A 26,950-nucleotide genomic window follows, 5' to 3' on the forward strand; every position below is an offset into this window, starting at 1 on the left:
AGTGAATGACAACCCAAATGCCATGGAGATGGAGGGTGATGCACAAGAAGAATATCATATTACTCAGGGGCCTGGAGCACAAGAACTAGAAACATTAAGGAACAAGATTGCTGCAAGTTTAAGGCATGCATCTTCTTAGACAGTTTCTTTATTTCCATTTATTTAAGCCTAGTTTCAATGTTTTTTTTTATTGCTACAATTCAAACCTTATTAGGACAAAGGATTTGTCAAAAAAAATATTTATTACTTATTCAATATAAAGGATGATGTATGAACCTACTACCATGGTGATCTCTTTATTTTTGTTGGAATTTATTCAATACATAATTATCTTTGTTGGAATTTATTCAATTTGAATTTTTTTTTTCTTTAAACAAAGATTAATATAATTTTTAGGGAGAAAAGTATAAAAGCACTTTACAGTTTTGTTTTTTACCAAACAGATTGGTAAAAAGCACTTTCAGCATCATGTCCATTTTAGTCATTATAAATAGTTACAGCACTTTTACGGTAAAATTTACCAAACGCTCTGACACTGCTTTTCATACTCACAGCACTTTTAAAATTACAGTTTACCAAACGTTTAATTACTTTACTTTACAGCTGATTCTTTTTAAAGCACAGCAGAAGCAGCTTTTTTTTAAAGCGGCAGCAATCCCAAACCAGGCCTAAAATTTTTAAACTAAAAAGAATATATCATTGCACGCAATATCAGTGGTTTTTTTTTTTTTTTTTTTTTTTTTTTTTTTTTCTTTCTCATGACAAAGCAATACAATGCTTTAAATAGAAAACAATTGAAACCATAAAGAAGTACCCTAACAATTTTAAATAGATCTAACACAAACCAAACTGACTGTAACTTCTCTCACACAATCCAAATAGGATGCATGTTTAATGCGAGGTCCGACTCTCTTCGGATATTTCGAGATTGGTTTCTGCAGAAGAATTTTGTGTTTCATCTATCCCCTTGATTAATTTAGTTGAAGTTGATGCCCTTGAGGTCACGTCTGTGGAAGTAGAAGAATCAGCTTTGGTACATTCGCCACGAGCCATGGCTGCATTAAGCTGATGATCAGCCACAGTAGGCGGATTAATCTGCTCAAAGGTTTTCTCACCAACAAGAATACTCACAACGTCTGCCATTCTTGGCCTTAGAGTAGGAGATATATTCGTGCACATCACGGCCAAGGTTAAGATGGTGATGGCTTGTTTTGCATCATAAATGCCAGACAAATTTTTATCCACCAAGTCCACGAGGCTTCCATTTTTATATGCAACATAAGCCTGCAGTAAATTGATGAGGGTTTAGAATTCGAAGTGTGCATGTTCACTTTACAGTAGGAGAAATTACAAAACACCGTACGTCGTCCTGTCAGTTTTACTTACCATGTCCAAGAGATACTCACTCTCATGGTTAAATTTGTATCCTGCATTTTTCTTTCCACTAACAATTTCGAGTATAACCACCCCAAAACTGTAAACATCAACTTTGCTTGTTACAAATCCTTGAACTACATACTCAGGTGCCATATGTCCACTGCGTCAACAACAATAAAGCATAAATTCAAATTATATTTGCATAATGCACCCATCATAGTATAAGTTGAATTTCATGGTATTATTTTATACAGAGTTTCAGAAAGAGAAAGGTATTTGTTTTTTGTACACTTACTTTGGTGCTTCCACTTTGATGATCATAAGTTGTTCTTCCTCGGTATACAGGCTTGCCATTCCAAACTCTGAGATCTTAGCATTAAGAGCTCCATCAAGGAGGATATTTTCAGCTTTGATATCCCTATGAACCATCTTGAGTCTAGGGTGCTCATGAAGATGATCTAATCCCCTCGCTATTCCCAGGCAAATGTTAAATCTATTTTCCCAATTAAACTTCAATCTGGACTTCGAGCCTGCAAGTCACATGAATGATTACCACTTTAGCATTCTATGCGTATATTCCTACAAGTCACATGAAAGACGACATCTGGTATGCATCACCTAATAGTATTTCAATGGTTTTTCAATGACGAGTGAACCGGATCTTATTTTTTTAATATAAAAGCAATACACGGTATGAGGAGGAAAATGTTGGCTAAGCTAAAATGAATGTAAGTATCTCTATTTGTACACAAAAGGAGGACGTATACTGCTCCTATAATATAGAATAAAACAATTTGATGTTGTGCTTGAAAAATTAGAAAAGGGAGGAGAAAAGATGAATTACCAAAAAAAGCGTCTGCAATGGACAGGTTTGGCATATATTCATAGATGAGCAAATGCAACCCTTCTCCAAAATAAGCATCCAACAATTGAACAAGGTTCTCATGCCTCAATGACTTTAAGGCATAGAATTCATTTAATAATTCCTCAACTTTTTCTTTTGAGTGAGTAGAAAGTCTTTTAACAGCTACAGTAGTTTGACCACCTTCCAGTTCAGCCTGCATCAACACAACAGACTAATGTTATATATCTGAACACTGCAACATTCAAAAGATACCCCACCCTAATATCAAATTTCTACCCCAAAATAAGTTCACAATGTAAAAGTATACCTTATAAACCCTTCCAAAATGCCCTCTACCGATCTCCATTTTGCTGCTAAAGTTTCGAGTTGCACCTATTAATTCTTGAAGGGTAACATGTTTATCTTGGCCTATCTGTATTTCTGTTTCGGGAAAAATCAAAGATGACATGTTAACTAGCTAGGAAATAAGAATTCTTGAAAAAGGGTATGGTGCAGTATAGTTGTAGCTTCACTCACCTCTCAACTCTCTTTTCCCCAGCCAGCCCATTTTCCACATGAAAGCTAATAGAAGCAATAGAACAACTACACTTGAAGGTAGAGTAATAGTCAATGCTTTCTTCAATTTTCGCCACAATGCAGAGCGTTGGGGAACTTCGAAGTGATATTTCATCGAAGGAGGGGATAACAGCAAGAGAAAAGTCAAACTTCTTTAAAAGACGTGTCAAATTAATTCGGTATATATGCCAAGGGGTTCAAGTGTAGCTTGGAACCAACCAAAAGAAACTAAAGTCATAGCCTTTTGAATCACCTGGAGTCATGGAAATAGCAGAAATGAGAGGTCCATTCAAAGTAGGCGGGTCGTCTGCACATCCCTTTCCAGCCCAGTAGAAGGAAATCTCCAATACACTATCACTAACATCAGCTATGAAATATCTGGTTTGAGGTCCACCTGGACCCTTTGCCTCTTTTGCGATGTCGAAATTCATTAGCACTCTATTATCCTACAACAAACGCTTCTTTTAACACTGGCAGACAGTAAATATGTACCGGAACAAAACTAGCTGGTACACAAGATTTCAGTTGATGGTACAAATAGCAGTACTCAATTTAGTGACAAATAATAGGATTAATTGAATGACATCAGCTCTTACCTGGATATAAACATCAAATGCCCGTCTTTTTAGTATACTATATGATTCCTTCTCCCTGAATACTATTTCAGCAAAGTGAAGGGTCACATTATATTTGCCTTTGTGTAAGCAAGCATAATAGCTTAGGAAGACAGGGGCAATCCGAGCATTTAAATATAAGTCTGACTCAGGAACATGAATTCCACATGACTGGGTCTGTATGGAATTACTAGAATTGGACTCCGGTGATAAGTACTGTCCAGAAAGGCTATAACCCCAGGTTTTGGATGGACTAATATAATAGAGTGAAGTTGAGTTATCTGCTTCATAATACTTGTCACCAACAGTTAATCCCTCACCACCACAATTTATAAACAAGGAACGAGCTGCAAATGTTAGTCAGAAAGGGATAAGATTAGATAAAATAAAGTGCAAAATACCAGTTTTCTTGTTTAGATTGATAAAGTTCAGATTATACTCATACTCTCTTATCATGCTTAGGTAAAGTTCAGATTGATAAAGTTCATTACACTGTGACTACCAGTTTTCTTGTTTAGATTGATAAAGTTCAGATTATACTCATACTCTCTTATCATGCTTAGGTAAAGTTATGTGTGATTGTATACATGTCTGACGAACACCAAACTCACATTTAGATTTTCGTCCAGGACAATGCGTATGCATGCGTTTCTTTGGATCCCTGAATAAACCACCGAATTTGTAAGAAACGGCCCTTGGCTTTTCTTATACGAGAACAGATAAAAATATTAACATACACAAAAAGTTTATCTGGATCGGTTGAACTGCTGCAACAGGAAAACAAGTTCCTGAAATGTATGGAAAACGATCTCATCATAATTCCACATGCGACTAGATTGGTAACAATAGAAAAAGAAAATTAATGCCAATTCTTACAGATGATCTCGCTTATTGTCTGGCACTACGAAGCTAACTTCGGAAAAGTTATTGTACGACAGATCTCTGAAAAGGCATATGGTCAAATTTCATAGCTAATGGAATGTGGGAACATAATAAGCTCCTAGAAAATGATGGTGGCTTAGATAAGGATTTTTCTTTTCCATACAATTAAGCATTCCGGTGTCAAATCTAAGTAGCTGTCTGATGAAAGAAGTGTTTTAGTATCTAAATTACTGCATGAAACTTTTTGTAGAATGATCATTTCACAACAACTATTCATATAAATATTTCATTGCATGGATATGATTGAAGTTAAGAAGACACTCAAATATCAGCTCAAAATTAACACAGAATTCAAATAGCGCCTTTTTGGTCTTAATCAAGTGCACAATGGCTTTAAGAAACCAGCATTACTACTGACAACTGTCACTGAAAAAGATAACTACGATGCTACCAACAATTCCTCCTTATAGAGAGTAGTTCCTAAATATTTTCCTTTTATTTGCTAGGCTGTTGCATGGTTCTTTCATATATGTATGCGCACACAAGGTTTACTACCAGACTGATACATACTCCGTCCAACCGAAGGTCAATCCAGTATAAGAATTTGAATATAGAAGCTTACAATCTAGTCTTGACTTCACCAACCCAATCAGGGATTGTGTCACTAAGTTTATTTTTTTCCAAGGACCTGAGGAGAGAGAAAGTTAATAATAGAATACTAACATCAACAAGAGTTCGGTTGTCTTTTGTGTAGCAAAAACACACGAATTTCATTCACTTACAAGTAAGTTAAATTTAAACCTTTCATGGATTGTGGGATTCGTCCGGTTAAATTGTTAAAGCTCAAATCCCTGTTAAGAATACATAGAGGCATTAACAACTTGGGAACTTAGTTAACTAGTCTGTGAGATGAATTGTATCAAAGTACATTCAAAAGCAGGAATTGAAACAAATCAGTCAAAAGCATAAACATAAACCATTACTCTTTGCATAAAGCATAAACATAAACAACTTGGGGTCTTGTGAAGGTGTTGTGTGTGTGTGTGTGTGAGAGAGAGAGAGAGAGAGACTCACAAGTATTTTAAATTTGACATTTTACCAATGTATTCAGGGATTTCACCGGTGATGGAACAGTTCCTTAATATCCTATAGAAACCATGAGAAGAGGTGAGTGAGTGGATAAATCATGAACATGAGATGTTTACATCTAGTGATGCTGACTGCATAAGAAATTATGCAACTTAAAGAAATGTTGGGGTTTGTCCCAGCACAAAGACTCTTGCAGAGCAAAATAAAGCTTGTTAGAAGTTAAAATCTGGCCAGTGAACATGAATTAATTCAACTCTTTGCCCTGTACATTTGTATTAAACCTCTTAAAAAATAAATAGATGTGTGCGACATGCAATAAAAACCATTTACAGAGTGTCTATATTGCTCAGGTTTGCAAATCGTGGGAATTGGAAACCAGAGTTTGCTACGTCACTGATCGTTCTGCAAAATGGACACAAAAAATTCATCACGAAAACAGAGCTGCTGATTTTTCTTTTTTCGTTTTCCTTTGTTTCTGAAAAAGTGGGTTAATGAAACAGAAGGGGACGGTGTACTTACAAATACTCAAGACGGGAGTAATTAAAAAGTTCTGCAGGTAGACTCCCTTCAAAATTGTTTCCCAAAATTGACCTGTGAGCAGTGCAGAGTAATATTAAATTCAGATGTACATATCAACTTTGACAATTCATTTTGTTTTAACTCTATCACAAAAAAAGTTTAACTGTCAATGTCTCTATGAGATAACAAGCTAAGATTTGAGAAGATTTACATGATACAAATTGCATGCAGTAACGTAAAGGAAAACTTACAGTGAATATAGTTGGGTGCATTTTCGGATGAAGTCAGCTGGAAAGCGACCAGACATATAGTTGCCAGATATTGAACTGCATTGGCCAATTAGGCTCTCTCAAAAATTAATAAATTCACCTTACTGTAGATTGCAGGCATCAAGAATATTAAATAAAGAAAAATCCTGCTACAGTCACCAAATTTTTTTCCTCAAATGACATGGCTGTGTTTCATTTATTCAAATCTGGGTCCACTATTGACCCATTTATTTCCAACAAAATACTAAAGATGTATCGAGATATCATTTGGTAAGCAAATTTGATGACTCTGACATTATTAAATGAAAAACACTTACAATACGCTCATCTGAGTAAGATTGGCATAATCCGGGAACTCCCCAGTAAGATCATTGGATCCCGCCCAGCTTCCACAACATGAGAACAAAAGAATGTAATCCCAGTAGAGATTTAAGTACCAAAATTTTTCTCCTTCTTTTCTCATGATATATATATATATATATAACTTTGTTTGAAAGAAGCTTACAAGTCTTCGAGATTGCTCAAATTACTAAATGAGGGTGGAAGATGACCAGAGAGTCGATTCTTATCCAAAAATCTCAAAGCAGAAAAAAAAAGGAAGACGAATTCAGATATTTGTTTTGAGTAGAAAGCTTAGCCTTTAGAATATATGTACATAATTTGTCTCTCTGTATGTGTGTGTGTGATGGAGAGAGAGACAGAGAAAGAGACAGAGAGAGACAGAGACAGAGAGAGAGACAGAGAGACAGAGAGCGTGTTCATAAAGTGCAACAAGGGTGAGCAAAGAACTTACAATGTTTGAAGGGCTGTGATGTTTCCTAATTCGTAGGGAATTAGATCTGACAAGTTATTATAATACAGAGATCTACAAAACTCACAGATTATAAAGTAGAATTTGGAATGTTATACAAAGAAACCAACTGATCATATCAAGTCAAAGAAAGTCGAAGAATTAAGTGCAATGGTGAAAACAAAAAGTTGCAGAAAGTTTCCTTACAATTTTTTCAGAGAACTCAGTGCACCCAGAGATGATGGTATCCGTCCGCTGAGGAAGTTGTGATCCAGAGAGCTTTTTGGCCAGAAAACAATGGAGCTAAGTTATTAGATGTTACCTTGTTAAAGCTCGGAGAGAGGGGTAGAAACAGATTAAACTTAAATTCGAGTTAAGCCGAGTTGTAAGAAATGAAATACTGAAATTAGATATAGATATATACAAATTACAATATAGAATTCAAGATTAGATAGAAAGTCAGCCCATGTAAGAAAAAAGAAGAAGGAAAAACCCATATTTAAATTCATTGAAGTTAATTAATTGAACCGATGTATTTAAACCTTAAATTCTTTTCTCTTTTTTTTGGTAAAAAAACCTTAAATTCTTTCAATATTGAATATATACTGAAAGCAAAAAAAAAAAAAAATACAGAAACCAATATTAGATATATACTTACAGATAAGTAAGATTGCGCAACGATTTTATGCGCTCTGATATGCCTCCGTTCAGTTGATTCATTGAAAGGTCTCTGAATATATGAAAACTCAATTACTGTGTATTCATATAAATCTAAAAAATATATATATGTTTTGAGGTAAGGTCTGGCCCTCAAATGAATCCTTAAGTCCTTATCTATATTTATGTATATACACTTACAATTTTATGAGGAATGACAAATTCCACAAGGTATCAGGTATGGAACCGGTAAGCTTATTGCTGGATAAATCACTGTTTAAGTGAGGCATCATATAATCAATCATTTAGCATATAAGTATACAAAATCAACTAATAAATAAGAAATTAATATTGTATATATTTAGTAGCTTGGTTTCCCTTTTTCGTGACAATTAATATAGAAGGGATCGGTTGAAAGACTTAAAAAAAAAAAGAAAGATGTAAAATATCTAAGCTCTACTTGATTAAGTCGGGCACCAAAAGAACTGGCAAAGACAAGTTCTAAATCTTAAAAAAATAATAATAATAAAAAAATCTCTGAACTCTTTGTTTTATTCTTTTTTTATTTTAACTGTTGGAATAACGATAGGATATAATTACAGCGTCTCCAAATGCGTAAGGTTCTCCACTTCTTTAGGTATAAAACCAGTTAAACCGGCGCCAGTAAAAGAACTGCAACACAAATCATTCGAGAAAAATTATTGTTAGAATTAAAAGTTAGACATTTGGCATCATGACAACAATTCCGAGCAGTGCGAACGAGTGCTCTATATATATTATTTTATATTAATTTTATTGTGACTTACAACTGTTTGACATGGCAATATCTGTTTTTGTCATGTCCACAGTCCTCTGTACACTTGATCTTCAAACTGTTAGTATCCGAGTCTGGATAATGGCAACTTGAGCTATTCAAGTATAATTGCCTGCTATACTGTAACTTATATACCATCAAATTGAGGACGTCCACTGCGAGAGAGGGAGAGAGAGAGTTATTGAATGTTAATATCTCAAACTCGAGCTGTAGCATCAAGGATTGTGAAATAAAGCAAAACTAAAATGAGTCCACGTGCATGTATTATCAGCAAAACAAGAGCCCGTCTGATAACGTTTTCATAATATACTTTCGAAAAATGTAAACAAGGAACAAATTTACATTTTCAAGATCCGAGAATGCATCTAGTAACTGTTGAATTATAAATTCCTGCTGGTTAAAGTTTTATTTTAGAGATGTAATATTTTGGTTGGATGAATCTTATATGACTCAGATTTAAGACAAGTGTCCAGCTTACATTGCTGGATCAATTGTAAGGCTGAGATCACATTCTCAGCATTATAAAAAGGAATGTTTCCGTTAGAAATGAATGCACTGTGCACTGCCATGTCTTGTGCATAGCAACGAACTTTTGAGCATTACTGAGTTGCCATTCTTTCTCTGCATTTTTCTGTTTTTTCTTCGATTCATCTGTTTTGTGTGAGCTGATGCATTGTGTGTGCAATTTCTGATTGAAATCTCAACAGTAACTTAATTAGAAAATATATTCAGAAAACAAAAATAGTGGAAATGTGTTTGGTATTTCAATATACGAGAACAGCATAAACAACAATGAATATGTCACATCTTTCAATTTTGTGTTGACTTTGGGCTGAATAATCAAGCATATATATTTTTCCGTTCTTAAGTAGCTCTCTATGAAATATAAAATCATGACAAAATATTATTAATTCAAAATGAGAGAAATGTGAATAAAAAGAGAGACGGATGAGAAACAAAACAGTCGTATACCTTCATTAGGATCCAACAAAGTGGTTGTATCGGAAGATCCATGCCTAAAACCAAACTGCCAAAGGAGGAAACTCAGGAGCATATACTCAACAAGAAGTCTTGGACGGGTTTCAATTTCAACCATTGTGCTTTGCTTTCAGATTCTAGTTTACTTTGGCAATATACACACTAAGCCCTCTTCCCCTTTTTATAATGCAAAAGGCTGTACCATCTTTCTTTTTTGGGTTATTCGCAGCAATGGTCCCTCAACTATACCCGTAGTTACACTTTGGTCCACCAATTCAATTATTAATTGCAGGGGTCACTCAACTAGGTGCTACGTTGCACCAGTAGTCCCTCCGTCAAACTCTGTTAAATTTTCTGTCAAAAATGAGGGTAAATTCGGAACAGCTTTTCTTTTTAGCATATCACCTGCATATCACCTTTTCTTTTTAGCACAGAAACTAAAGAACTCTGCAAGAACAGCTTTTCCATTAAAAACCCACTCGATTGTGAGTCCATTCCCATCCCCCAACTCCATCAATTGTTGGGTTGCAACTTCAGCCAACGTATCCAAGGAAGAAGAAGAAGATGATGATGATGAAAAAACCCTTTTGTTTTGCTTGACCATGGCCTTCTAAGGAATCAAACACCCATCAAATCCATATCCACGAAGTGGGTTGCAGCAGCAATTTCTCATAGCCATGGCCATGGCCTTCTTAACATCATCTTTCTTCCAATTTTTGACGATAACAAAAACCTCAGAGAGAAGATTCAACGAATTTGAATCATGCCCAAATTGAAAATCACCCTTCATTCCCATAACCAAAATGCAAAAACAGAACTTTCACCTAAAAGATTAAGAACACAGAAATAAACCCAACTCGATCTGTGCAGTAAAAGCCTTCGGCACTTCCAGACCCAATTCTCACTCTCTCGACGACTCTCGCTTCGCACCAAAACAAACGCTCGCAAGCCAAGGTAGCGTTTCACCACTTCTCGTCCGTTTGGTTAGAGAGAAAAGAAGAGAAAATCAAAGCTGCGAAAGTTCGATCCATGGCCCATCTTCTTCAAGCGTGAGTGGAGGAGGAAGGCGTGGGTTGAGCCAATTCAGCCTTGCCCCATGCCGCGACGATCATCTCGTCCTCGATCCATGTACATAGGCCGGTTATAATCTTTTGGTGGTGAAGAATCCAACCGATCGAACTTGGTTCTTCCTCTATGGTTGTCTGAGTAATCCAATCGATCTCTTCGCCTTTGATGGTCAGGAAACCTGCCTTCATGCCTTGGAGGTGGCATCCCAGCGCCAAAATCTCTAGGGCCAACTCTAGCCCAGCCACGAGGTGGAGACCTATAGCCACCATTCAAGCTCCTTCCAAGTGGAGGATCAACTGGAGGACCAAGGAAGCATCTAGGAGGACCACTGGGAGGAAGGGGAGGATTGTTGAGGAAAGGGAGGGTTGTGGATGAATTTCCGAATTTACCCTCACTTTTAACGAAAAAAGTCACAAACTTGACGGAAGGACTACTAGTGCAACATAGCACCTAGTTGAGTGACCCCTACAACTAATAATTGAATTGGTGGACCAAAGTGTAACTACTGGTATATTTGAGGGACCATTGCTACGAATAACCCTTCTTTTTTCTTATAAATAATTTAACAGAAAAATACTGATCTAATAAAATCAAATCATTAATTAAGTGGGAGCCGCACAATGAATATAAACAACTTGCACACTGATTTTTGTGGTACATAGGCATGAAATAATTGAATGCATGAACGCGGTCCTCAGATTTGTGGTGGCAAATTATGGAGGGGGACCATGCATTTCTCACATGGCAGAGTAGTCGACTCTTTGTAAAAGCCTTTTTAAAGAAATATGAGGGTTTTAGTTGTTTAAGAATCTTTTATAACTATATATATATATATATATATATATATATATATATGTAGTGATGGGTTTTAGTTGTAAATTTGCTTTCAATATAGATGGTCCAATTTGTTTCATAATATTTTCGTTGAAGGCTTTCTTTTAGGAGGCCTCATTGCTCAGTTTTACATATATATATATATATATAACTTTGTTTGAAAGAAGCTTACAAGTATTGGAGATTGCTCAAATTACTAAATGAGGGTGGAAGTCGATTCTGATCCAAAATTCTCAAAGCAGAAAAAAAAGAAAAAGAACAAAAAGGAAGACGAATTCAGAATATATGTACATAATTTGTCTCTTTGTATGTGTGTGTGTGATGGAGAGAGAGAGAGAGAGAGATACAGAGAGCGTGTTCATAAGGTGCAACAGAGGTGAGCAAAGAACTTACAATATTTGAAGGGCTGTGATGTTTCCTAATTAATGGGAAATTGGCACCACTAACCGACAACTCTCTGTGGTCAGTAGAAACCTCATCATTGGCGAAAATTCATAAGTGACGGTTCACCGGCGAGTGCAGCGGGGGAAATAAGGCTTGTAAGTAAAAGTCCTGTCAGTGATATTAATACTGACCAACTTTTGCAACTTTAGTCCGTATAGGTTTGTAGTATCTGACACAAGTCATAAACTGACTTCAATTTGTTATTGACAAAACAAATGGCCAGTATTAAACAAGTTTTTGTGAGGATTATTGTTTGTATACCAGTGGCCAGAGACATTCGCCTGGATTGTTTCTTAACCAAAAAAAAAAAAAGCCAGGATTGTTTGTCAATTCAATTCTTTTATGAGCTGATGCACCATTAAATATACTTCCTTCAAATGCCTTTTGTTTTGTAATATAATATGCACATTTTTCATTCCTAAATTTTTTTAATTGATACTACAAATGTAATGACAATTATAAATACAATACTGAAAGATTGAACCATACAAGATACAACAACCATCCTTATAAAAGATACCAATGTGGATTACAATTTACAATAGCCAAATATTACAAAGGCATAAGTAGAGTTCCAAAACTTTAGTTGCCCAACCTAAGCCCTTCTTTCGTGTCTTTAAATTATCAGGACATTCATCTTCAACTAATCCCTTAAAGTTTTCCTGCATTAATTTCAGCCGAACAAAAAACAAAGATATATATACATATATTCAGTTCATCATTCTCCATCAAATTCTACGGTCATCATAGAATAACCAGCCCAATAAAATCTACAATGATGAATTGTACAATTAGTCTTCTAGACCTCTACATTTCAATTTTTCATATACTTGAACAAATAAAAGGAAATAAAGAACAATGAACAAGAAAAAAGAATAAACATTCAAGTGCATCATAAACTTACATATTGTGCTTTGCTTCGAGCATAAGACTTTGTGCCAGATGTGTGATTCAACATTTGTTTACTCCAATTTTCAGCATTTCTTTTAGCTTGTTCCTGTTATTCGCAAAAACAAAACATACTTGATCATTGCACATATTATATATATATAATATATAATTTGGGCCCTGTTGATCAAATTTGGAAGGTTTGACCCTCAGTTGACTGTTAGTCTTCCGATGTAGTTTTACCCTTCGTGAAGTGCTAGCACAACCGAGTGAACGAGTCTTGACCGTTATTGGAGTTATTTTTTATTATATTGGGAGTATGAGCATGTTTATAATACCTTATTGAATTCTTAGATATTATTGTGATAATTGAAATATTGGAATAGATGAGTATGAGATACTTGAATTATTGGTTGTGAAAGTAAGTCATGAAACTCGACTATAATTATTAGGAAGTGGGTGGGCATTGCTTTCAAATAAATGGCATGGTTTTGTGATGGTAATATTATGCATATGAATTTAATAGTTTATCGGAATTCATTTTATATTTAATAGTTGAATTTATTATTTTTGTAAAGTATTTGTGATATATGTGGGTCTTGACATATTTGAGTATCTGGAGTTATATACATACAATACTTGAGAAAGTGCTATCTTTGTTGACTATGTGTGGGGTGCTTGGGATGTTGATGTGAGACTAGAATGTTAGCTCGAGTGCTATTAGCACTACCCTAGGTACCACCCTAATTACGGATTATATGCGTGAGAATTTATTGTCTATACTATGAATAGGTATTTTGGGAAAATTGAATTAAGGAAGGGAATATTATTTTTTTTATAATATTTATATAAGGGTTACAAAATATACTATGTTTAAAAGGTTTGATCGATTCTGAGTATGTGATTGGATTTTGATGTGGTTATTGGATTTGAATCCGGTTGAATGATTTTGGGGGTATTCGTATAGTTGTTTGAGATCATTAATTGTTTGGTTTATGTATTGTTCGACTTAAGAGCATTGCTGGTTCTGTTTCGAATTAATTGAAGGCCGGAGGCCTATTATGCAATTGCATGTTGTTAACTTGTGTATGCTGCCAGTTGGTGTTTTAAAATGTGCTTTTAACAGGTTGAAAAATTTGGGGAAAAGTCAAATTTTCAGGAGAGTGCCAAATTTTCGGTAGAAAGTCTCGTGCCCTTTTTCCTTAATTTGGAAAAGAGGCTAAATTTTTAGCATGTGTGCCCGACATCGGTGTGATGTCGGAATTTTCACAGGATTCGTCTCGAGTTTCGAGGAATTCGGGGCGGGTCTTGTCAAACAAGCCCCTGACTTCATCAACAAATAATAAAAGATTGAAACAAGAGCTTTAAAAAATCAAAGGATATAATCAGCCTTTCATCTATACAACTGGTACATCGTCCATGTCTGCATCGTAAAATTTGTATTCTAATTTATAACTAATCAGAAGGATTCGTGGGTCATTGCCTATACTCAAATACTTGAAAAAATAAAAGAAATGGGAACAGAAATCTCACAAGAACAGGGAATCAACCCCAACTGAAAAGAGCAAAGAAAACCCCCAAATTGAATCTCTCTATCAATCTGAACCAACTGATATGAAAATCATTGCCACGTGATTCCTCTAACTCCAATAGCTCTAAGGAAGAAAACAATTTCTTCTTCAATTAAAAAAAAAAGAGAGAGGAAGGGAAGGGAGAGTAAGTGACAGAGAGCAAAACCCAAAAACGAAAGAAAAAACCGAGAGAGAAGATATGATCTTTTTTGGTCAATGAGAGAGATAGTCGAATTGAAGGAAGTAAAGAGAAAGTTTAAGTAAAAAAATTATATTAAAGTCTAGTACTGGCAAACCAACTCGTCAGTTACAACATTTGGCTTCCTGATGTCTACAAATTTGGGCGCTTAATATTTTGGCTTCCGGCCCTTGAAGGGGATGGCGCTGTTTTGAAATGTTTCTTTGGTTTAATGTAGATTTTTCAAATATAGCAATCCATTATTTGGTTTGGCGACTGTGGATAGAGAAGGGTATGAAAGTTTGTAGTCCAAAAGAAAATAAATAAATAAATTTTATGTTAATTTTGATGTCTTTTTATTTTAAGTCGTCAGATTATTTTAAGAGTCAAGATGAAGTGAAATGCGGATAAATACGTGTACTCTAAATGCAGAGACTCATGATCCTAAATGGAGTATTCAGAACTCAGCAAGTAGTGGCACTAATACCATGCCTACTATACTTGACAGGCTAGTACGAGATTGAGAACTCAGTAAGGTAGTGGCTGATCTATTTAGGCTTGATTTCAACCTTTTGAGTTAATTCGCTTCTGGCTTCTCAAAGGTGTTCATACAAATTGCAATTTCAATATATAAAATTCCAGCAAAATAAATCAAGATAAAAGGCCAAGCACTTTGTCTTCATCTCCTCAAAATAACTAAGTCAAGAACTGCACCTGATCCTCTAATTCCTCTGCACATTGCCTAAAAAGCAAAGTTAAAATAAATAATCACTAAATAAGTACATTAAAACAAATAAACAAGGTAATAATAGGTCCTCAACATCACCTAATTCACAAATCAAACATAGAAGTTTCAATCAAGAGAGGTTATGTCTGATTCTATTATTGGAGTTGATCCCACCTCTATATGAAAGGAAAAAGTTTAATTAATTAACTTTATAATAAGATTGCAATAAGAAAACCAATATAATATAGATGGCATACCTGACTCGACTTCTTCATAAAATTCCATCTCTTCAACAAGAAAAGATCGCAGCCAATTCTGCCCACAAATACGTGCCTCAACCATCTTAGGAGTTAAGGAACTCCTGAAATGATCTATAATGGTTTAGTTCCGGGTTTAAGCTTTATATATTTTTCATTTATATTTTATTTTGCTAGTCAAGGAGAGTAACTAATAACTAAATAAAAATGTTAAATTTGAAGTTTATTGAACTTTGAAATTTCATGGCATATTGAACTTACGGTTTTATGTGTTGGAAAATGAAAAAATATTTAGGAGGTTTTGCAATTGGGCTAATACATAAAACGAATCACGCTTAGGCTGAAACTGCCTGAACCCAATAGTGGTTTAGTTCCGTTTGATTTTCTTCATGATTTTTGTTAAACCTAACTGAACATAAAGTGATAATCTATACTATTAATTAAGAGAGAAAAATGCCCTATTGCTTAACTCCTTACTAGTGAGGAGGAGCTCCTCCTCACACCAAATCAAATTACACATGAAAAACAGTTAAAGGAGCTGACAAATGTCGAAGTTCCATTGTTGTGCGGAGGAGCTCCTCCTCAATTTTAAAGAGCCAAACAAATATTTAAATTACACTCAATAAAATGAAGGTAATATAGTACGAGCAACATAGTAATTAACAACTACTACATAAATAAATAAAATACTCTCATATTTTTCCCCCACTAATCCATCTTGCCTTTCTTCTCGACTTTCCAAGCAATAACTCTCACATGCATACCATAACATGTGCCAAAATACTAGTAAAAAGGTAAACAAAAGCAATTACAATTAAAGTTAAATTGCTCTCAATCTATGTATTTCCAATTTTTATACCCAACAAGTCGTGTCACGACCAGTCATGTATACATTCTCTTCTTAGGAGAAAAGATCAAGTGAATCCGTAAGCTCGCTTTGCAGAGTCAAGGGTGTTGGAGAGGAGCATTGAGATTACAACAGGTCCAACTCCTCCTGGCACAGGAGTTATGGCTGACACCACCTTAATTGCCTCTTCGTAGCAAACATCTCCGGTGGTACGGAATCCTCGGGGACTATTGGGATCCTGCATATTATGACACATCCATCATGAGCAAGCAAGCCCAAGAATTCAAACCAAATTCGCAGACAAGTTTATATCCTAGTGAAATATCACTGTATTTCTTTATTGGCATTGAAAAACACATGTTTACAAATTTGACACGAGATGTGGCGATGAAAATTGATTTTCCTTGATGGCTTCTGTACTTGTGATATAACATTGAAGATTCCATGTAATGCATTGTTTTTCTTGGTACTTACCATGCAATACAATATCAGTCCATATGCCAAAACAAATTGGTGCTGCACATTGAGAGAACAAGATCAATGCCCTCATTGAGAAATGGCTTTCTCATTGAGCACATTGCAGTCCAGTTTGTCTATTAATAATGGGAAGCGAACATGGATTACCATTTACCCTCTGCTATTTAAAATCCTTGACATAACATACTTGATGTTGTATTAGTTGATTCAAAACAGCAAGAACCATCGTCGCTTCTAGCTCTAAACTGTAAAGTTTAGGGTTAGGGGTTGATGTGAAACTGAGGAGTCCAATTAAGGTTTGGCTTGATGAAAGAATTTGGGGGTAAATTAGGGATCTATGACAGGTGAACCAGATCTACTAAGAATGAGAAATTCAATTGGATATCAGGCAATTCAGAGGGCAAGTAGGACAAAGAAATGAAGGCAACTGAGAAAAATAAGCAAGACGGGAAAGACAACAAATGCATACACTTGTGCATTGTAGTCTTTATCAACATTCAGACTAACACCTCTAGATAATAATATCCTAGTCTTTAATAGTAGGTAGCTATGCCTTGAAACACAACTAGCCTAATTTTACATCAAAATTCATTTACTACAAAGAACAAGAGATCACAAGCTTATTTGTAGACTTTGGCTGGATAATAATAAATCCTTGTCCTTAAATCAAACTAGTCATGACCATCCATTAAAACCCTATCAAAAACACAAAGACCCAGAATACACTTACTAATAGTAATATACTCCTATGGCCATGCAAAGTCACTTTGTTTTAATGACACTGTCATTTCCCCATATGAAAATAAAAATAACAAGCACTTTTACAATTTATCAAAGACAACCACTGAAGGAACAGCACTCTTGTAAGTTAGAGGTCTAGGGCCTATGTAAAGGATAAATTTTCTCAAACCAAGTTATGGCCGCAGTTTTCTATACTACTCATGCGGTTCTGGTTGATTTACATATTAATAGATGTTCAACAATACAGTAACTAGTGACAGTTAGGTAATATGGTAATAGTGACAACTAATGGTTAGAAGGTAAGGCATAATTAAGAATATAGTCCTAGCTCCAACCCCTAATGCAATGATACGACTAAAGAACTTATATGAAACTTCATCTCAATAGGTGGATGAGTAAACTCTTACACTCTTTGGAATTTAGAATTGCTTTAGAGATTAATGTCTACTCTAGATCGATATTGATTCAGTCCACCATCAGGCCTTCAAAAGTACTTTTCTACATTTAATGAAACAATAAACATCATTATGGTCTAACACAGTCATGACTCATGTGAGGCTGAAGCAGTTGAGTCTTCCTTTATGACCACACATGAGTAAAGAAGGTAAAATCTGATAGATACAAATTCTTATGATCATACAAATCTAGTTTCTCTAGCAAAATTCTATTTTTAAAATGCATTTTGCAGGAGGGGATTTTGAAGTAACATATACTTTCAATGTTCTGTTTTGGGCAAAAGATATAGAATAAAAAGATTTGGGATACTTTTTTCCAATGCACCCTCCAACGCGGGTGCATTGAGTATTTTTTGGTAATCGCAAACAGAAATGACTGCTTTCTTGGCAGATGAACAGTAGTTTGTTCCTTTGTTATTGCACTTAAATGGACAGGAAAACTGACCAAACTTCACAACAACCTAAGAAAGAAACGTTTATGACTGTGCACAGATATAATCCTCATTAGATCTGAAAGTTAGATAGAAACAAGATAATTTACCTTAACTGAATTTGTCCCCATGTCGACTACAACTGCCCCTGGCATCAGCCAATTGCATCCGACTATATTTGGAATGCCAACATCTGACACAATAATATCAGCTCGACGAGTAATTTGTTCTGGGTTGTTGGTGAACGAATGGAGAGTGCTAACCATCGCGTGGTGCCTCTGTCCAGGACTAATGGAGCATCATTGAAAAATTATTCAAACATTCTGATGTCTATACAGTAGAGAACAAAAATATGTGTCACCTGCAAGAGCAAAGAAGTGGATAACCCAGCAATCTTGCTTCTCCCTATTACCACTGCATTCTTCCCAATGATCTCCACGCGATACCTGAGCAACAACTCAATGCAAGCCTTAGGGGCACAAGGGATGAATAACGGCTCCCTTCCCCGCAATGCAAGATTCCCCATATTGAGGGGATGAAAGCCATCCACATCTTTTTCCGGACTCACGAAATTTATAATCGTTTCCTCATCCAAATGCTGAATCAGACAAGTTAACATACGATATTTTTAGAAACCCAAAAGGCCAAAACCAAATCACATGACTAGAACTAGAAGAAATTAAGAATACAAAACCCAATTTGAAGCAATAATTCTAAATTAACTCCAAGGAGTTGGTACCTCTGGCAGAGGAAGTTGAACAATTATACCGTGCACAGATGGGTTGCTGTTAAAACTTGAAACAACATCAATAAGTCGATCTTGAGTACAATCTTGGGGCAGTTGTACAATGGAAGTTTCAATCCCAACTTCATTACAAGCTTTTAACTTGATATGGACATAAGCGTGTGAGTCCTCTCTGTAGCCCACCAAAACCATAGCCAACCCAGGAAGTCTTCCAATGGCAGCTTTCATTCTGCTTATTTCAGCAGCTACTCTCAATTTTATGTCTTTTGCAATTGGCTTTCCGCTCATTATTTCAGCAGCACTCCGAGTCTGCCCTGTAGCTCCTGTTTTCACAGCTTTACGTACAACAACAATCAACAACCACTCATTCAATCATTCAGTCATTCAATCATTCAATCATTCAATCAATCAATCAATCAAGCTAAAACAGAGAGACCCATGATTTTCTATGAGCTGAAGAACATAAATGTGGTGTACCCAGATGAGAGGGGGCGATTGGGGGTTTGGGTGGGAACCCAAATGTGAGGGAGAGTGAGAGGGCTTGAAAATGGCGGTGAGAGCGTCGCTGAGTATAAGGCTTTCCCTTTGGTCCCCAATCTGTGCCAGAAACCCACCATAATGCCACTACCTCCTATACTCGATCTTCATACTCTCCCTCTTCTTCATATTCTCGATTATCAATATATACAGACAAAATAAAAGCTTGTTTTATTTATTGATCAGGTGGGAATTTGTACACAGAATTTCGGATAATATGAAAATGTGAGTTTCTTCTGTTAATGCCTTAAAAATGGAACTTTCATAAATCTTTTATTTTTTTGGATAAAATAAACTTTCATTATTCAAAAAGATATGGTTAGCTAATAAAAATATTAAGAAATGAAACCACATATTTTATGACGGTTAGCTAAGGCAGTGAGTCCATCTTTGCATTTGAGTTTGATCTCTCTCATATAATAATGTAAATTAGTTAGACTTTTGTTTTATCAGAAAAAGAAACCATTTGTCAAATGAGAATAAATATATTAACAGCTTTTTATATTACAATGTTTAGTTAGGCTTTTGTTTTATCAGAAAAAGAAACCATTTGTCAAATGAGAATAAATATATTAACAGCTTTTTATATTACAATGTAAAAATAAAAATAAAAAGCTTTTATTTTCATGGGAAGCAAAGCATATCAAGTTTTCCCTTTCATAATACTATAAGGGCATGTTTGGTAGGCTGGACTGGCCTGGACAGTGTTAAATAACACTTTGAAAATCATGTTTGGTAAAAGGGGGACTAAATTAAATGGGATTGTATAGTACAACAGTAAACAAAAAGCCTCACTTGCTCTTCCAATTTCGCTAAACAGAGAACGCGAGTCCGACAATAACCAGCTTCTTCTTCTTCACCTAGAACTGTAACCACCATAGACTCAGCCAAACCACCAGAATCACCACAGACCATCGTCAAACCCAGTCACTCGAACCAACCACCACCAATTCAAACCCAGTCACTCGAATCAACCACCACCAATTCAAACCCAATGGAACCACAACCCAATTAAACCCAAATTCAACAACCACTATCAAACCCAATTGAACCTTCCAAGAAATCATCCACCATGATCAGGACAACTGCAAAGGGAGACACCATTAACGGAGATGTGGGCTTTCTTGTATGAGACTGAGAGAAGGAAGTCATGAATTCCCAATCTTGAAGTGGTTTGACAAAAATTCTAAAAACTAATTGGTACCCATTAAAGGATTCTTCCGGGAAATGACATAGAAGCCATCAAGTCGAACTTATGGAATAAATAGCTGGTATTGAATTTTCAGCCTCTCTCTCTCTCTCTCTGCGCTTTTTCTCGCCTAAAACCCTTGACCACTCTCTCTCTCTCTCAGGAAAGGTAACAGCTTTCAATCTAGACAAGTGATTAAGAATGAAGGAAGAAGAAGAGAGGAAAAAAGGAAAAAAAAAGAAAAAGGGATGGCCTAGGAACTTGGGAAGGAAGAAGAAAATAGGAAAAAAGAAGAAGAAAAAGAAACGGGCTGGGAAGGAAAGGAAGAAGAAAAGGAGAAAAAAGAGAAAAAAAAAAGAAGAAGAAGAAGAAGAGATAAGATAGTTTTAGCAATCTTTAATTAATATTAAATATTAGAATTTTATTTAGTTTTAATTAAAATTAAATATTAAAATATATTTTTTTTAGTCCGACACAGATCCAAACATAGGTCTTCACTATTTTTACAATCCAGCTTCTTAGTCCGACACATCACCAAACGTAGGTCAGGACTTAATCCAGCTTAGTCCAATCTGAGCTAATCCAAGACAGTCTCAGGATTTAGTCAAGTCCATGACAGTCCGCCGTACCAAACGACCCCTAAAATGAATAAAAACAAAAAATAAAACAAAACAAAACAAAAAATGTCAATTGACACAAGCACTCTAGTATATATAAAGGGAAACTTTGGTGAGATATTTTAAATCCCAAAATACTCTTAGAGCATCTCCAATACTAGTAGCAAACCAAATTCTTCAATTGAAGTTTGTTGACCTACGTGGCAATTTGAAAAGCTTTATTTGCTACTTTAATATTTTGTGCCTCAGTAGACTCTTCAATTCAATTAACGCAGTATGAAAACATGTGAAAAATGTCTATGTAGTTATTGTTTGAAAAGAAAAAAAAAAGTATGTTTTTAACATTTTCAAGGTAGGTTTTATTTTTCCAAAGTAAAATTAAATGTTTTGAAAAGTCAATGTCGACTTACCAATCTTGAAGAGAGAGAAAGAGGTTGCAACTTTGATGACTGAGTTTGACAAGGCTGTTGGAGAGGGTTTTGATGGTGTGGCTCACCTACTTTAGCATTCCAAAGTTGTACGTTGGACGTGCTCGCTAATTAACATGTTAAGAAAGAAAATAATATATTAAATGAGGATAGTATGAGTAAATTTAAAATATTTTAATTTAGTAAAAGAGCATAATAATACTATTTGTACCATATTTACGAACTACATTGCTAACCAACTCTCTAATATAGGAAGGTCTCATATACAATAAAGAAATTTTATATGTTTTTTTTAAAGGCTAATTGACATGTGTGAGTCGTCCCATACTTCGTTTTAGGCTAATTTTAAAGGGTATGGTCAAAAAAAGGCAGAAGAGAGGAGAAGAAAAAGAACCAACCAAAGAGAAAAAGAAAAGAGGGTGGAGTCGCCTTGGCTGGGAAAACCTCCATTCGCTCGAAAGAAGGAAATGAAGGAAATAAGACTACAGAAAAGGCAGAGCCTCTATTTTAAAACTCTCTCGGTTACGAAAAGAGTAGAGTGGAGAACTTGTCATGTGTATTAAAGGAAAATCCTTCTTTTCCACCTTTGAATCCCTCATTTGTCCTAAAAAGACAAGGATCATACATGCTCATTGTAACACCCCGACCCTAATTTATTTATTTATTCAATTATTTAATTTATTTAAATTCTGAAATTACAATTTTGCCCATGGGGATAGGGTCATTTTGGTCACTTTTTTAATCCGGAAGGACTTTGGAGAAACGAATAGTACTTTGACGTAGATTGTGTCGAGTTGAGTCCGTAGACACGTGGTGGGCTCAAATCGGAGTTTTAACAAGGAAGTTGTGATTTACAGAAATGAAGTGGCACGATCGTAATTTTGGACAAGTTAAAATTTAAAATACCCCAAGTTAGATTTTCCATGCATAGACCTTCTTACATCTGATCATTTTATAACTCCCACACTTAGGCCCAGTTTGGGATTGCTGTCACTTTTTTAAAAAGTTGCTTTTGCTGTGCTTTAAAAATAATTAGTTGTAAAGTAAAGTAGCTCCATGTTTGGTAAACAATATTTTTAAAGTGCTGTTAGTACAAAAAGCAGTGTCAAAACCGTTTGGTAAATTTTAATATAAAATTGTTGTAACTGTAAATAATGACTAAAATAGACAGGATATCAAAAGTGTTGTGTACTAATCATGTGGTGGTAGTGGTAGTGATGGAGAGGAGGTGGTGGTGGGGATGGCGGTTGTGGAGGTGGTGGTGGTTGTGGTAGTCACAGCATGTTGGTGGTGGTGGTGTTGGTTGTGGAGGTGGTGGCGGTGGCGGATATGGAGGTTTTGGAGGAGGTGGTGGTTGTCGTGGTAGTGGCATCATGGTGGTGGTGGTGGTGTTGATTGTGGAGGTGGTGGTGGATGTGGAGGTTTTGGATAAGGTGGTGGTTGTGGTGGTGGTAGTGGTAGTGATGGTGATTTGGAGGTGGAGGTGAAGGTGAAGGAGGTGGTGGTGGAGATGGTGGAGGAGGAGGTGGTGGTGGAGGTGGTGGAGGAGGATGAGGAGTAGGAGGATGTGGTGGTGGTGGTGGTGGTGGTGGCAATGGTTGTGGAGGTAGTGAATGTGGTGGTGCAAGTGGTGGAGTTGGATGTGGAAGTGGAGGTGGTGTCATTTTTTAAAAAGAACGATGGTATTTTGGGAATTAAAAAAATTCATTAAAGGTTCATCTCTGCTTTTTTTAAAAGCAACTTTGAAAAGCAACCCAGAGCCTGCTTCTAAAAGCTGCTGTTAAAAGGCCACTGCTTTTAAAATAATCAGGATATTTTATTTTTACCAAACACCTTTAACTGCTTAACTTTAAAGTGAAGCAGGTTTTTGGCGAAAAAAAGCAATCCCAAACGGGGCCTTATTCCCTCCTCTTCCCAAGTCTGACCATTGATAACTCTCACACAACACAAGTTTTCACACATCATTCTCTTCAAAGTTGAAAGGTCAAGCTCTCCTTCTTCACGTCAGTCTTGTTGACTGCTTCGAAACCCATATCTCCTCAGCTCAAAATGAAATATTTCCTTCTACAGACTTGTTTATCGGCTTGTCTACTAGAACATATCAAAAATAGAGCCCAATCGAAGAAGTTTAGTTACCTAAAACGCAGTTTGAGTACAAGCTGTTCATCACAGCCTGATTCTCTGCATAAGGCTCGGGTTTGTCCTTGCATGTATATTTCCACTGTTCTTTTGGTGAAGTAGTCTTCATCAAACTTGTTCCTCTGTTCAAGAGCTACAACTTATCCAAACTTCAAGGAAATCGAAGATTTCTATCTACCTCAAATCGTGTTCAAGGTGAGACTAGTCTTCACTTTCGTTCTGTTTTCTGGTTTCACTCTAGTGTGCCATTATTCACTCTTGCATGCGGCCTTCCTCTGATCTAATGGCTTCGTTCCATTCATCAAAGTTGTTCATCTATGTCTTGTCTATAATCTATCAAAATTGGAGCTTAATCCAAGAAGTGTAGGCATCTCAAAGCGTGTTTAAGTGTCGCCTGCTCATTCCTGTCTGCTGTATTGATGTAGGCTCGAATTCTTTCTTGCATGTCAATTTATGTTGATCATTCGACAACAGTTTCTTCATACGAGCTGTTCCTTCCTTAGATAACTATTACATATCTAAAATTCACAGCAATTGGAGTTCTATAACCATCTGAAACCTTGTCCAAGGTCAATAAGTCCTATGTTATGCTGTTTTAACTCTACAGCACTTTACTCACTCTTGCATGTCGATTTCCCTTGCTCAAATGACCAAGGTTGCTTCTTGAATGTTGTTCAGTTTTCTGTTCTCTACAACATATCCAAAGATGGTGGCTATAAAACAAGTTTAGGCCATTCGGATGTAGTATAAGTGAAACAAGCTCTTCTCTTGTTATCAAGTGTTGTTTGGTGGTTTTACTCCTTGGGGGCCCCCGGGCCTTCTTGGTGCATTGCAGAAAGATTCAGAGGATTGAGGTACTCCGATCATGCGTACACAGCAGGCGAGACCCTTTCAGGGTCAAGCAGTGTGGGACTACTTGTGAGTGGACTTTGTTTTGAAAGTGCATTGTTTTTATTGATTGAAGTAATATGCATTAAATATGGATTTTTCTGAATATGGGTTTCTTATATATGTGCAAAGATGGTAGATGTTTACAAGCTAGATAAGTTGGAAGAAAATGTAGTAGTTACTTTGTGTTTGCTTGAGAAGTACTTTCCCCCTTCATTCTTTGATATCATGGTTTATCTAATAGTACATCTTGTCAGAGAAGTTCGTCTATGTGGGCTAGTATATTTTAGATGGATGTATCCGTTTGAAAGATATATGAAAGTGCTAAAGGGGTATGTTCAGAACCGTACTTGTCCCGAAGGTTGCATTGTTGAGTGGTATATAGCTGAAGAAGCTGTAGAGTTTTGTACCGAGCATTTATCTGATGTTAGTACAGTTGGAGTGCCTTAAAGCCAGAAGATGTGAGTTTCAAAGCCATTATCTGGTTGCACAGTGAGCTTAGTTGATCGGGACTTGTTGAACCAGGCACATCTATATGTCTTGGAGAATACGGAGGAAGTCCTACCTTATATTGAGTACGTATGAGTTTTATTTTTCATATGTAGCCATTTTAAATATTATTATTCTTTATGTTTATCTTGTATATAAGGGACCGTAATGCTTGATTTTTTCATGTCAATGTAGGGAACATATGATCCACATCAAGACCACTTATCCAAAATTTAGAAAGAGAACAAAGTGGCTGCAAGATAAGCACAATAGCACTTTCATTCAATGGCTACGCTTTAAGGTATATATGTTATTGAATGACATATTGAACTTTTAATTTTCTTTCTTTCTATACGTTAGATTGAATTAAGATATATGATTAATTTGCAGGTTTAAAGTGAACTTAATGGGGAAGAGAATAATGGCGTATCAAAAAATTTGAGGTGTCTAGCAGCTGGTCCAAGCATGGCAGTGCCATCATATAGAAGCTATCTTATTAATGGTGTTAAATTTAACACCAAGGCACAAGATGATGTGCGAACTATCCAAAATAGTGGAGTTTATTTATTTGCACATACTATTCAAGTTGCTAGTGCCAAGGATAAAAACCCTATTGTCTCCAATATGGGTTTTTGTGGTGTTATTCAAGAAATTTGGGACCTTGACTACCAAAAGTTTAGAATCCCAGTCTTGAGGTGTGATGGATAGATAACACTTCAGGCCTTGTAGTCGATGAACTTGGATTTACCCTTGTAGATTTGAGTAAAATTGGATATAGGAATGACCAATTTGTTATGGCTTCTCAAGTCAAACAAGTATTTTATGTTGATGATCCAATGCATCATGGTTGGTCGGTAGTGTTATCAATACCTAATAGAGAATATAATGATGTTATTGGTGATGATGTGCTAGGTGATATTAGAATTGAGTGTGAGCCATTTACTAGAGGGATACCAAATGTTGACACATTTGATGACCTAGTGGGTGAGTTTGGGAGTGAAAATATTAGAGATGGGTGTGAAGATATATGGATTGATTGATTGTTGTAATGTATGACATTAATTAATAGGTCTGTATATCATTTTAATTCGGATCACATTTTCATTATGCAGGCTTTGGGCACGACAAATAAAAAATTTAAAATACTGGATTAAAGGTGTAAAATACGACGGTCCAGTTAAAAAAATTGGAAAAATAGACGTCTAAAATAAAACCAACGTCGTGGAAAGAAAATGCAAAAGATCGTAAAGAAATAAAAACCGCCATCTGAAAATGAAAACACGTCGGTTTATTAAAATTAAATTACAAGCGGCTAGTAGTAATAAACATCAATGACGCCCTACAAAACAATGCACGTCGTATATTTTGCTATAACACGACGTTGGAGTACTCCAACCGATGAATTTGTTAAACACTACTTCCATGATTAAACCTACCGTCGTCTAAGGGTTGAAATAAAGGCAGCTCAGTTCCATTAAATGTCGTGACATATTTTTTGCATGTCGGTTAGTCAAAAACATATGACGTCTCAGAGAATACACACGTCAAGGAGGGTTACACAAGTGACTTTTAAAAGGCCAACCACGTCAAC

General features: G+C 35.9%; 2 protein-coding genes and 1 long non-coding RNA gene across 3 annotated transcripts; 1 reads left to right on the plus strand and 2 right to left on the minus strand.

Moving 5' to 3' along the window:
• Nucleotides 1-531: 531 nt before the first annotated feature.
• Nucleotides 532-9,588, minus strand: LOC110763310 (putative LRR receptor-like serine/threonine-protein kinase At1g53440). The gene is made up of 26 exons (XM_088255305.1): nucleotides 9,404-9,588; nucleotides 8,424-8,586; nucleotides 8,218-8,289; nucleotides 7,819-7,890; nucleotides 7,619-7,690; nucleotides 7,168-7,239; nucleotides 6,964-7,035; nucleotides 6,676-6,747; nucleotides 6,488-6,556; nucleotides 6,153-6,227; nucleotides 5,902-5,973; nucleotides 5,713-5,784; nucleotides 5,368-5,439; nucleotides 5,076-5,144; nucleotides 4,916-4,981; nucleotides 4,288-4,353; nucleotides 4,149-4,199; nucleotides 4,023-4,072; nucleotides 3,394-3,758; nucleotides 3,051-3,243; nucleotides 2,759-2,893; nucleotides 2,550-2,662; nucleotides 2,222-2,435; nucleotides 1,673-1,907; nucleotides 1,387-1,537; nucleotides 532-1,284 (listed from the first exon to the last, which is right to left on the minus strand). Exons 1-26 carry the CDS (start codon nucleotides 9,525-9,527, stop codon nucleotides 892-894), a joined length of 3,180 nt encoding a protein of 1,059 aa, XP_088111431.1. The 5' UTR covers nucleotides 9,528-9,588; the 3' UTR covers nucleotides 532-891.
• A 6,549-nt stretch (nucleotides 9,589-16,137) lies between these two features.
• LOC110763311 (bifunctional protein FolD 1, mitochondrial-like) lies at nucleotides 16,138-20,011 on the minus strand. The gene is made up of 5 exons (XM_088255315.1): nucleotides 19,527-20,011; nucleotides 19,067-19,407; nucleotides 18,689-18,925; nucleotides 18,438-18,605; nucleotides 16,138-16,461 (listed from the first exon to the last, which is right to left on the minus strand). The coding sequence occupies exons 1-5, from the start codon at nucleotides 19,687-19,689 to the stop codon at nucleotides 16,291-16,293; spliced, it is 1,080 nt and encodes a 359-aa protein (XP_088111441.1). The 5' UTR covers nucleotides 19,690-20,011; the 3' UTR covers nucleotides 16,138-16,290.
• Nucleotides 20,012-24,701: 4,690 nt separating this feature from the next.
• On the plus strand, nucleotides 24,702-25,962 carry LOC148293985 (uncharacterized). Its single transcript, XR_015836677.1, has 3 exons — nucleotides 24,702-25,445; nucleotides 25,555-25,660; nucleotides 25,750-25,962. It is a non-coding gene; the product is annotated as an uncharacterized LOC148293985 (long non-coding RNA).
• The last annotated feature ends 988 nt before the right edge of the window (nucleotides 25,963-26,950 follow it).

The sequence above is a fragment of the Prunus avium genome, chromosome 6 (assembly GCF_965620075.1).
Source record: "Prunus avium chromosome 6, drPruAviu1.hap1.1, whole genome shotgun sequence".
NCBI lineage: Eukaryota > Viridiplantae > Streptophyta > Magnoliopsida > Rosales > Rosaceae > Prunus > Prunus avium.